This window comes from Protopterus annectens, chromosome 5.part0, assembly GCF_019279795.1.
Source record: "Protopterus annectens isolate FY-2018-M chromosome 5.part0, PAN1.0, whole genome shotgun sequence".
Lineage (NCBI taxonomy): Eukaryota > Metazoa > Chordata > Ceratodontiformes > Protopteridae > Protopterus > Protopterus annectens.
In genome coordinates, this window is record NC_056735.1 from 1,407,816,426 (window position 1) to 1,407,829,576 (window position 13,151).

General features: G+C 41.6%; 1 protein-coding gene across 1 annotated transcript in view; it reads left to right on the forward strand.

Annotated features, from left to right (window-relative positions):
- The window catches only part of TFDP1 (transcription factor Dp-1), a 1,398,147-nt gene that overhangs the window by 251,206 nt on the left and 1,133,790 nt on the right, over positions 1–13,151 (forward strand). Inside the window, exon 5 of the mRNA XM_044072010.1 lies at positions 7,080–7,201. Within this exon, the coding sequence (XP_043927945.1) occupies positions 7,080–7,201 (122 nt within the window). The remainder of the gene's footprint in view (positions 1–7,079; positions 7,202–13,151) is intronic.

Genomic DNA, 13,151 nt, shown 5'->3' on the forward strand with positions numbered 1-13,151 from the left:
TAGTCTTCGTTATTTGTGACTTTACCAGTCATGGAATTTATCACTGATTGGCATATCCTGCTGTGGTTTAGTCAGTGTGCCAAGTGAGCTGAAAGTAGTGAGCCTGGCTTATTCCACAGACTGAGACCTGAAGGCATCGGAATAATGCCTAATAATAATGCCTAAATGGCATTAGAAATACTCTAGGGATCTAAACCCTTTTTGTAACATCAAGAGAATAGTTTGGAAGGGCAGGTATATTTCGCAAAGGATATTGCCGCTATTGAACAGACTTGCCATCCACATCTTCACTCTCCATTTTCAAGCACAGCTTAGATCTGTGTATAGGAAACTAAATTTTATCTCAGGACTGACCCCCTCTGTGTTACTAATGGGCAGATGCATCTAAATGCTTTATCCGATGCATAGGTCCTTAGTATGATCTCTTATTCTCATCGGGGTAATACATAAATCTGATGTCAATCTTCATTCTGTCCTCACAAATGGGTTTGGATCCGATCTGTTGGATCTAACTTGTATGATGCTACAGCTTGCAGCTTCTCTTCTGCACGCAGTCCACCATGCCAACTACCTCAGATCTCGTTTGCCGCTTCTAGCTAATGGATGTGGTGTACTAGTCTCTCTGGAGCTGTATTGCATAAGTCAAGTTTTTTGTTTAAAAATTCTTTCATTCAACATTTTTCTACTTGGTTTACTTTGTAACTTTAGTCTTGAGTGTTTAGTTTACGATCTTCCTTTCTATTTTTACCCTTGCCCTTTTGACTGCATCTTATTGCCAACATACCATTGTTGGTAGTTTCTTGCCTCCTCTTCTCCTGTACTGTACTTGAGGGTTGTATTCTTTTTTCTGCTTTCTTTCCTACTTGGTGCTGTTATATTCTTTTGCTAGTATCTCCCTCCTCCTTATGACTTGGTTATAGTTCTTAAAGTTGGTGGTATTCTTTTCTTCAGCCTGTTGAAGAGAGTAAGCACCTTTTTTTTTTAAACTTTCGTATGTATTGAAATTTGACATATAGTTATTGTGGAAATGTATTTTACACGATGAGTGGCAGACCTGCTGATTTTAAGAAATGTCCATATGTGTACTTAGGTTGCCTATCTCGGTTGCACACTCCCTTTGTATGTACTGCCCGAGTCCATTACACTTGTAGGAAGATTGCTCTATTTCTCACGGATTTAATATGCAAGTCTTAACTGAATGTAAAAATTGGTATTAAAAGGTGTCCTCCTTTCCTCTTTTGGAGAAGCCTTATCCCAGACTCCAAAGTCCAAACCTTTCACCTCATCAAAATCCTCTTATTCTTCATGGAAATGGAGTGCTAAACATCTGGTTTCAACCCCTGATCAGAAGATGAAACTTTCGGATCATACTGCTGCTTTGGATCCTACGACTTCTAAAATGAATATTACAGTTCCAGCTTAATCCAAGTCTGATCAGACAGAATCTTTGGATCAGACGCAGCCTTTGGAGACTCTATATTGTCTTCGTGTTATGTATTCTCTGTCAGTTGACTTAGTACCAGACAAGCTTCCATTACCTTTTTTGCAGAGGTCAGCATCCCCCTGCGTTTACTTCATTCTTCTAGAAGTCACTCAGAAGAAGATATGGAGAGACCGAGAAAGATTCGGTCAGCTCCGGGGTATAATACTCTTTACTTGGCGCCTACCCCTCTGGCTGAGGTTGTCCAACCTTCCATGACAACACCCTTGCAAGTTCCTCCTCTGACACCATCTGCTGTCTTAGTTTCAGGATCCCAGTCATCCCAATCAGTCAGTTTCAGATCAGTGGATCTTCGTATCTTTGGATCACACATTTTCTCTGAGACCGCCTATCTTTTTGGATCAGGAGAACTCTTGGAGCCAAAGCATGCCTGCAGGGTCTGGGGTGCAGTGTTCAACTCATGTTTTCAGAGCCGTCTCTATTCCACAGGGCTTTGGCAGTGGACATTCAGCTCTGTCTTCCTCCTTGGGGGGCAGTACCAATAGATCAGAGAGAGAGAGGACTATTCGGAAACCCGCTTTTTTGGATCAGAGCCTCTGTCTGGCTCCTTTGAGCTTTGCCTTTAAGGCTATGAAGAGTGTGTTTGCTGCTTCAGCAGCCCTGATGGAGTCTTCACTCTTGGATTCTACCTATTCCACCATGTTGCCCCAGCTTCTGGATTCTCAACGACTTTCTCCTTGGGACATCCTGTATCGAAACCTCAGGTTTCCTGTCAAGGGAATTTTAATTTCCTCTTCCAAGACATCCTCAGAACATCCCACTAAGGAAGTAACCAGGAAAAGGACATGCAAGAGGAAACACCTAGACTCCCACAGGAGTCTATCACCGAAGACCTGGATTTCGTGGAAGGGTCCACATGGTCACCTCCTGAAGATGTTCCCTTTGGAGACCTGCTAGAAATCCTGAAACAGAGAGCTGGCTGGACATCCTCCAATCCTGTGCCAGAGGAATTAGTTCTCCTATAGGCTTTCAGTACAACCATTATTTCCTGTGTGACTCCGCCCAGGCAGGCATGGAAGGAGCTTGATTTCCATAGACCAATACCTCTGAGATGGAACAGGATAATGGCACCACCTGTGGATAGACGGTTCTGGGTGAAAAGGATTCCAATTGACGCCATGATCATTGTGGCAGCCACAAAGAAGGAACTAGCTAACGAGGGTTCCACTGTCCATCCCCTCAACAGGGAGTAGTTGGTGATGGACAGTGGGGGAAGCGTGCTTCAGCGACTTTTGGAGTATGATCACTGAAATATCTGGCACATTTTTTTGGACTTCAGACAGATTTGGCCATAGAGTTATCAAATACTCTCAGGAACTGTATCTGCAGAAGTTAGGATTCAGTAACTTCTCAGTTGACAACCCTGCAGGCTATTTCCAGTAGTTTAATGAGGTTAATTTCCAACATAGGAAAGGAACCTCAAGAGCTGTGGGTTCAAGCATTAAAATGAGGAGGCATGCCTGGATGTGCTTATGCAACTTTGCAGAGCCGTTGAAGTTCAATTTAGTCGATGCTCCCTTAATACAGAACAGCCCTTTTTTTCATAAAGTGAAAGAAATGCTTTACAGGTATGAGAAAGATGGTAAGACCTTTTCTGCCGTGGGCATATGTTTTTCAGCCCTCCAGAAATCCTCCTCCAATAATCGGTGGAGTGGCTGGAAAATGTGGTTTTCAAAATTCGAAGGTCCATTTCATTACACATGTGGAGGAAGTGCCCCCAGAGGCGGGGCGGGGGGGGACTTTAGTGGATGTTGTCATCGTGACAGAGGTGGCCCGTAAAACCAGGGTTCATGTGAATTTTTCTGAGATGAACCCAATCAGTATTCCTGAATGGAGGCCTGACTTGTCAACCTCTAGAGGTGGTCAAGGGAAGGTTGTCCCTACACCAGAGAGAGTGGTCAGAATTAACAAAAGATACATGGGTGCAGAGGATTAAATGCAGAGGTTATACAATATAATTTTCCCTTCCACCCCCAGTTCCCAGGAAAATCCCAGATGTTCCACCCAGTCAGAGGGATCAAGCAGCAATTCCTATTCGAAAACTGCTAGAAAAATCATCCAAGAGGTCCCACCAGACCATATAGGACCTGGAACTTATTCAAGGTTCTATTTTAGTGCCAAAAAAGACAGGGAACTGGAAACCAGTTTTGGATCTCGTATCTAAACAAATTTGTTCAATGAACCAAGTTCCGGATGGTCGAACTTCAGTCCATTCTCCCCTTTCTGGGCAAGGATGACTGGATGTGCCCGATAGATCTCCAGGACGCCTACTATTGCACAAAGATGAACAGGCAATCCAGGAAGTGTCTGTGCTTCCGGCTGGGAGCCAGTCATTACCAATTCAGGGTACTGCCCTTTGAACTCACCACGGCCTCCAGGGGGGTTTACCAAATGCATGGCAGTAGTAGCAGCCTACCTGAGACTGCAGGGATTCTGAGTGTTTCCCTACCTGGACAACTGTTTCATTACTGCTCCGACCAGGTATCAGCTCGTACAGTCAAGAGATAGGTTCTCCACACCTGTGCTGTCCTAAGAATAACGATAAGCTACAACACATCGCAGCTCCAACTCGGACACTGGAATTTATTGGAACACTGCTCAATGCAAATGCAGCCATTGCTTCCCTTCCACCTCAGAGTTCTAGCTATAAGGTCACAGGTCAAGAATGTTGTAGACAGTACATCAGTTTCAGCCTGCAAAGTTCTTCGAACTCTGGGCCTTGTGGCTGCAGCAGTAATCTTAGTTCCATTGGCCAGATTTTATACATGGATTATACAGTGGATGCTGGCTTACCCAATGGTCAGTCTTCCATCGGTCAGTGTCATGTCAGATAAAAATTGCCAACACCTGCAGAAGAGATCTTTATTGGTGGATCCAGTCTGATAGACTGCTCCATGGCAATAGCCAAGGCCATAGTGACCATGGGTGCTTCCCGGCAGGGGGGTGTTATCTGGGGAAGATATTCCAGGGTTCTTGGTCCCCGAAAGGGGCCTGTTTGCATATAAATGATCTAGAGGTAAGAGCAATGCTCTTGGCGTTGTGAGCACTTCAAGATGTTATTCCATTTGGGATGATTGTGATTCAAGTGGGCAACAAGTCACTTGGGAAGTAGATCTTACCTTTGTCGAAATTCTCAGGCTCTGGCAGTGGGCAATCTCATCAGGTCACTTTCTTTTAGCTGCGCTTGTTCTGGGGAGATCCAGCATGATTGCGGACATACTGAGCAGGTGCATACTACCAACCTAGTGGTCCCTCAATGAGAGGGTGGCAGATGAGATTTTCTGTTGAAGGGAAAAGCCATGCTGCAGTGTTTTTGCCTCTCCCCTAAACAGCGCCTGCTTTGCCCTGATTTCCCATTGGGACAGGCACAGAAGGATGCTCTACTTCATTATTGGCCTCCCAGTCTCCTTTATGCATTCCTACCAACTCCATTGATTCCAAAATGTCTGCAGAAAGCTGCCAGGTCGAAGAGCACAGTGCTCCTCATTGCCCCCCTATTGGCCTCAACACTTTAGTTTCCCTTCCTATAGCCTCACCTGGTTCAACAACCATGGAACCTACATCCAACTCTGGACTGCTGTCTCACCTAAAGGGCATGACACACCCGAATATACCATACCTCAAGCTGTCTGCTTGGTTTCTCCAGTTCCCTTAGTAGCCAGACAATCTATACTCTCATCACCTTTCTTGACGTGCAAGTCTGTCTTCCTATAAACCCTTGAAAAGGAAAACATAGTCTAGTAGATGGATGGATGCCATTTGGCCTCAGCAGCATAAACATGACCCCTTTGCAGCCTCTATCACATTTTAAATTTCCTTGCTCACCTTTTTCAAAATGGTGCTAGTACTTCAACCATTAGGGTACAGTTAGCCGCAATTTCAAATTACCATACAAGATTGTATAACGCACCCATAGCTTCTCACGAGTTGAGCAAGGCCTTGCTAAAAAGGAAACCTTGTAAAGCCTCCATTTAAACACCTTATATCTACATAGGACCTAAATTTAATGCTGCAGTCTCTCTCTCAATCTCCCTTTGAACCAGCAGCTACATGTGACTTTAGATTTCTCTCATGGAAGATCATTTTTTCGGTTGCCATCACTTTTGCAAGAAGAATTCATGAGATCCAATCCCAGTCTTCTAAATCTCCTTACTGTTTTTTTTTTTCCACAAAGATAGGATAGACTGGTGTCAGAATCCAACATAAATAGTTCTGTCATTTTGCCAGTATTTTTTCCTAAATTTACCAGCAAAAGAGAATATAGCTTTCATTTAATGGATGTTTCATAGAAAGTACAGTTTCCATCTGCATAGAATAGAAAAAATCAGGAAAGCAGACCCACTATTTCCTTCTCTGGACCAAAATTGGGGAAAATAGTTTTCTAAAATTATTAGGTATTGCTCTTGCACTTCCATTGAAATGAAAGTACATTCCACTAGCTCTGTGGCTACTTCCACAGTTTTTCAGTCTAGGATGTGTCTTAATGACATTTATGTAGCAGCAACTTCGAGGACTACTCATACTTTTATCACTCATTACAAATTGGATCTGGCGTCCCAAACATGGGGCATCATTTGGTTCTGCGGTGCTCCGGAATATCCTTCCTTGAGTCTGCCCTGGATTCAGGTAGCTAGAGACGCTGTCCCATTTGTGAGGATAGAATGAAGATTGACATCATCAGATGAAACGTTAAGGTGAGTACATAACTTCTTTATCTGTGTTGCCGATCTTAATTCTTTCCTCACCCTCCTTTCCCACCTACCCCCGTCCATGACTTCTGGAGAAATGAGCAGTTATATGGTCCCTGAACAAGTACATTTACATTTTTATATGATTTCTGGATATAGCTTCACGTATTTCTCCCTGTCTGTCCCATGCTGTATAGCAGCAAGCAACATGAGGTATTTGGCAGGGTGCATTGTGGGTAAGGGAATAGGTTGAGAGATCTGGTAGCAGTGACAGTTTGATCTGACAGCTCGGATCCTAACCCATTTGTGAGTAATGAATAAATGAAGATAGACAATACAGCTGGAACTTTATGGTGAGTTCATAACTTATTTTTATCGACCATGGGATGGGTAAGGCCAGTCTATAACCAAATGAGAGAGTTTATTTCAAGCACAAAAAAAGGAAACTGGCTAAGCTTAAAATGGCACACAAGGGCAGCTAGACTAATACTTACCTGTGAACCTATAAAGCCAGTCCTTTTTCTAGCCCCATTTAGCAGGTGCTCCCACAAGTCGAAAGTCTGCATCTTTCTGGGTACAGGCTTTGGAGATGGTCTCACCTGCCCTAACCTCTCCCCCAATGGTGTCCTTACTTTAATGTCAACACAAAGACTTGTCAGAGAAAGAATATGCTGGGAAGACTGGTTTGGCTTCTTTACACTGTTGAAGGGGGCATTGCAGGCAGTTTACAAATGTCAGACGTGGCATCCAGCAGCAGTCATGTTCAGGAATATGCTTTTAGGTTGAATAGCTTGCTTAGCAATGTTTTGCTGTAAGTCCTTCCTTTGTTCTGTATTGTTTCCTGTATAGTCACTTTACAAACTGTGAAGCATTTATTTTGTTTAATACAGGTGATTGGTACCCCTCAGCGACCCACAGGACCAAATACAGTCTTAGTTGGAAGTCCACATACTCCAACTGCTCATTTACTTTCACAGAACCAAGCAGCAGATTCCTCTCCATGGTCTGCCAGGTAATTAGTAATATTACTTTATAATTCTGCTTATGTTTGACTTTACCCAGTGTATTAGTGTCATTTAGTGTTGTACTCCATTGTTATGTTGCTTAGCAAAGCGCATCAGTATTCCTACTTCCATCATTAAGTCAGTTGAGGCATTAAAAAATCCCACTTATTTTAGATTTTTCTTGTGTAGGAACAAGTTACTGGTTTACAGAGTTATTTGCCAGTACTGTTTTCACCTGTTTGGAGGACCACTGTAATAGTAAATATTGACAATTCTACCCAATTTCTGTATCATGGTTTCTAGTCAGATTGTTTACAGGTGGCAGGTAGTTTCTCCAGTAAAAAGCAGTGCAAGTCTTTTGCCTTCTAAGGTACTGACATTTGTGGTGCAAGGCCTCCTCAGTATATTCTGTTCGTTCTCTCAAAACTCCCTCCACTTTGGAGGGCCATTGTTTCATTTTCTCTTGAGAAAATGTTTTACTATGTGGAGGTTTGCTTTACAGTGTCTCTTTTTTCCAGTTTTCTTCTTTTAGCAACTGAGGATATCACCCAAAATTCATTGAAAAGACGATGTTAGGATTCATTAACATGTTAAAGTTGGATTTTGGTAGGTAGATGATGCAAAGTTTCTTATCCACTTTGGCTCTAATACAGAACAAATAATGCCTTAGTCAGACAACTGGACAGCAACTACTATACAGTCATCATGCATGGTACACATTTTGTTCACTGATGGCTGATCATTTTTCACCTGACAATCTTTTTACATTCTGTTCCAGAACAAGTTGAAGCGTGGTCCTAACTGCAGTGTGTTAATTATTTGTAAATTTCATGTACTTTGTACATGTATAGCATTCTGAACAGTAATTTTTGATTAATGTACACTGTTCCCATGCGTTCAGTTTAGATACAGTATTTCTTCTTGCCCCCTGTTGTTAATATTTGATCTGATGTTAATCTTTTTTCCATTCATCACCGATGGGCTCGGTTCTGAGCCCTCGGAAGAGAGTCTGCCTATTACCAAGCTCACGCCAGCCAAAAACTCTCAAGCGAATCTTCTACCCACAGTGCCCTTCTCCCCGTTACCTCAGATCTCATTTGCCGTGTAGCCGTAAAGCCGCGTTTCAGCTGAACTCAGCTAAGTGGAAACTTATTGATATTTTGTGTGAAAAACTTGTTTGTTAAAATTTGTGAGTTATAGTCCCTTTAATTACAATAGTTCTAGATATTTTTCTACCCATTGGCAACCTTTTTTTAAGTACCATTGCTGATACAGCCCTTGCTTTTTACCCTTGTGGTAGTCCTTAAATACCATCGCTGGTATTCTTTCCCTGTCCTTTCTACTCTTGGTGTGTTTGATATTGGGTTTGTTATATTCTGCTTGTGTTTAAATCGTTTTCTGACTTGGGAAATTAGTTTGCCTTTTCTGAAGTTTTGCATTGTTTACTTCTCAAGATGTCTGATAAGAAGGGTACATCGGATTTCAAACACTGTACCTCGTGTAATGGTAAACTACCAAACAGTGACTCTCGCGATGATTGTTTATTGCTTGGGGGGGTACCCCACCTTTTGTTGCAGCATCCCTGTGGGATTTGCCAAAGTTTCAGCCAACCCACTCTGAACAAGCGCATGAATAGACTGATTGATTCTGAAGGGACTGCTTAAGTCTCCCTTTTCAGAGGCCCTTTCTGCGATGGAGGTCTCAACCCCTCCTACAATAGTTAAGAAAAGGCCCCATCTGGTTCCCTCTTCACCCTTGGGTGACCCAGAGCAAGTCTGTGAAACCTAAAATTCAGAAGTTATACTCTGAGCATAAATCGGCCTCCTCAACACCATCCTCGTCTGCTCTAAGTACTTTGACTGTTGCTATATAGGTGCCAGCCTCTTTGGCGGCACCGACTCTGCCTCCAGCACCAACTATTATAGACCTCACCTCGCCTGCTATGACTTCGGCACCTGTGGCCATTTCGGCCTTCGATGCCTATCTCTGCAGTGATTATTGAATCTCCCGAGTTCCCCTTCGGGCTCTGTTAGAGCAACACTGGATTTGACCCCACTACTTCCTGTCTCTAAACTCGAGACATCGGTGCTGGCAGATCATGGACCTGATACTCTCTGTCCACAGACCCGTTCTTAGGTCAAGTGTATAGCACGTTCTTAGATGACCTGGCTCCCCATCCGGAGTATCCACTAGATCCACCAGGAGCCTTTCAGAACTTGATGTGGTGCGTTTTGTGGATCAGCTGTTGACAGCCAGGGGGGATATCCATGCCTTCCAGAATCCATCCTCCGGCAGGATTTGGGTTGATCTCTCCACGGACTCCATCCTCTTCTTCGGCCATCCTGGTTCTGAAGCCTTCTGCTCAAACGTCCTCCTCTGAACCCCCCGTCTCGGTGCCTGTAGTGGACCTCACTGAGGCTTCGGGTCTGTCCCTTTGGTACTCAATTCCTGCTGAACTGGTCCTTCCTCAATTTCGTGATTGGGTGGCGGGCTCCTTGGTTCATGGTGTGGTTCCGTGTCATCTTTTGGTTCCGTCCTTTGTACCGGCAGCCTCGTTTGTGCTGTGAAGACTGGTAGAGAAGGGGTGAAGGCTGCCAGCCTAGTCAAATAGAGTTTGATATATAGTTCTGGTATTTGTAAATATAAATGTAAAATACAGGCTTGTATCTTTAATGAAAGAAAACACTGTAAAATGTGAACTTCAAGATTGTAGCAACATTGCCATCTGCTGTAAGGAAAACTAAGCCAAGCATTTCAAATATTCTTTGAAATTATAATTGTTTTGTATGTTCTTTGAAGTTGGAATTTGGAGTCGGACTCTGGAGTAAGCAGCCTGCCTATTGTTTTAAGGCTAAAGTTAATGACCAAAATTTACATGTGGCATGTCCTTTTATTGCTCTAAGTGTAAAATAATGTAAATGCAGTTTCAGTGGGCCTGTGAACTCTATAAAGTGTAAACAAATGATGTAATGTTTTATCATAACTGCAATTTCAATTTAAACAGTGAGAAGCAGAGGTTAAGCATTTTTGTCTTGACTTCCGTCTCATCAGCACTCTGCCTGTTGTCTTAAGTAAGTTATCTTACAAGTATCAAAAAAGCAAAAAGGCAGAGAAAGCACGAGTGCACTCACCAAAATAGCGTATAAACAAATTTAATCTCCGCTTTCGTTAAAATAAACTTCCTCAGAATACAACACTCAAAATCAAACATGTCACTTAAATAAACCAACTAATTAATCATTATACGCTATTTTGGTGTGTGCACTCGTGTGTGCACTCGTGCTTTCTCTGCCTTTTTGCTTTTTTGTTATTTGGTTTTACAAGTGGCTTTTGTTTTGCGTGGTTTCATTCAGCTATTTCATGGCAGAGATAGCCGACGACACTCTTCTGAACATGTCTGTTCACTCTACGCCGACAACCGGGGCTGATAAAGCCGGGGATTTATTGATATCGACCCTCATGGACATTCAGCTATCACTGAAATATTTGGTTACCAAAGCGAAGGCAGCGGACAACATTTTACAGGCTTCTAGCCCAACTGGAACTAACGAGGAACTTGACACTGTTATTGATCTTGATGGGTCTCCTCACGGAAACCTTAGGAGTGTGAACCGGAAACCGAATGAGTCTTCTAAAGTAAACAGCAGTGAGAACGCCTGCTGTTTCCAGCTCCTTAACCGGGATAATAATCCATTTTTTAACTCAAACCGCCTTTGACAGCAACGACGGAGAAATCAACACCCAGCGGGACCTGTTATTGAAACTTCTTAAGAGGTACAAATCTTTAGAAATTGAAAATCATTATTTTTCAAGGTGTATTGAACTTGGAGTTGTTCCTAAGGGCCTCCGGTTCTTTAAATGTCCAAACGGCATCAACATTGGGCATCCGTTTTTTAGTTCTTTGGTTAACTTTTTCAACGAGGCAGGCATTCGTTTTTTACATTTGCTTATTGACAATAATGTCAACAAAATGTCTATGTTAACCAGGGAGATTAAAGAATCTGAGGATTTCATTAAGCATCGTTTAGAACTATTTTTGTGCATTTGACTAATGAGTTAAATTTGCACATTAATGAAGTTACTATGAGAAAGAAGTCAAAGTTAGACCGTGATATTAATATTTACGACCAGAAAGCAGCTTATAATTATTTTGTTCCTGGTTTGCAAAGGTCCAACTTTGCTTACCAGTCAAGTAGCTCTTCTTTACCTTCATTTAAGCGTTTTCACAACTACGCTGACACATTCACTAACAGTAGTTCTGACTATAATACGTCTTTTCCTCCTTTGGTGTCTGGTTCTGTTTTTTCTAAACCAGACACCAATCAAGACAAGCCTTTGGACTGTAACAAGACTGTTGCAAATAAACCATCTGGTAGCCACATGAGTAGTTCTACTGATCCTGTGGTCATCATTGCCAACAACAAAGACAAAGTAGTGACCTTAGCATCCGATGGTTCTTCTAAAAAGAACAGTTCTAATACCTTTGGTAAGAGCTCTGTGCTGACTAGAAGCAGGACTTTTTTGGGCTCAAGTTCACGAGGAATAACTGACTGCACAGAAGACTTTGGCATTATTAATTTAACTGATTTTTCTTTTACTCAGGTTGAATTGTCTGTGTTAAAATACGGCTTAAATTTTATTCCCAGTCAGAAGGCTGACTACAGTAGAACCATTGTAGACATCAAAAAATTTACCAGGCAATTAAATTTGTCTTTTTTGATGCACGGTATTTCTGATAACCATAACATAGTTAGTAAACCTTCTAGTTTTGTTCCTAATTTACATTACACAATTAAGTCTTATGAAGAATTATGCATTAAGGATGTGAATTCATTGTTTAATAAACAAAACTTTTACCACAATAATTTAGACTATTCAGAAAGACAAGCATCAAAACATCTAAAGGAGTTAGCAACTATGTTTAGATTTATGAAAAGCGACAAGGGTTCAAATATAGTAGTTATGAAGCATGAGGATTATTATAAGAAAATGTCGGATATTTTGGACAACACCTGTGAATATGAGATAATTGCACTGTTTGATATCATGAAATGTTTTAATAAGGTACATTCTTATATTTACGATGCTTTAATGTGTGGAGAAATCACTTTAAGCCTTTATAACTTTTGTGTGGTTGATAACCCCAAGATTGGGGTTATTTTTGGAATTCCCAAAACCCACAAAAATGTTATGAATCCTCCTTTACGTCCGATTGTGTCATCTCCACACTCTGTTACAGAGGGCATTTCATTAATAATAGATAGTATCTTGGGGCCTTTGTTAGAAACTCAATCATCTTTTATAAAAGACTCCTGGCATTTTTTGGATAAGGTGAAAACTTTTCAAGAGAAAAAGATTTTTGATCCTACCAAACATATTGTGTTTACCTTAGACGTTAATTCCCTGTATACCTGCATACCCCATATTGATGGAGTAGAAGGTTTTTAGTTTCAAAGAAACTTTTAAACAGTTCTCAGATTTCTTTAGTGTGTCGGTTTCTGGACATCATTTTGGAAAATAATTTTTTCTTGTTTAGGAACAACTACTATAGGCAAAGCTTATGCCAACATAGTCATGGCTTGGTGGGAGGAGGAGTTTTTGTCCACTGTAGACAATAAATTTAAAGTATTATTTTATGGAAGATACATTGATGATCTCATTTTTATTATCGAGGGTAATAAAACTAGTGTGGACAACATGGTACAGCAAATTAATTCAAAGTTGGATTTCCTTCAATTTACCCTGGGTGATGTAGGATTAATTATCAATTATTTGGATGTACATCTTTGGTGGGATTTTGATAATAATTGTTTTCAAAGCAAAATACACAGAAAAAGAACTTTTACAAATGGATATTTACATTTCTCCAGTGGCCACCCAAAGCACATTACCAAAAACATCCCCAGGGGACAATTTATAAGGGCCAGCCGTATGACCACTAGGGAAATTGACGTTTTG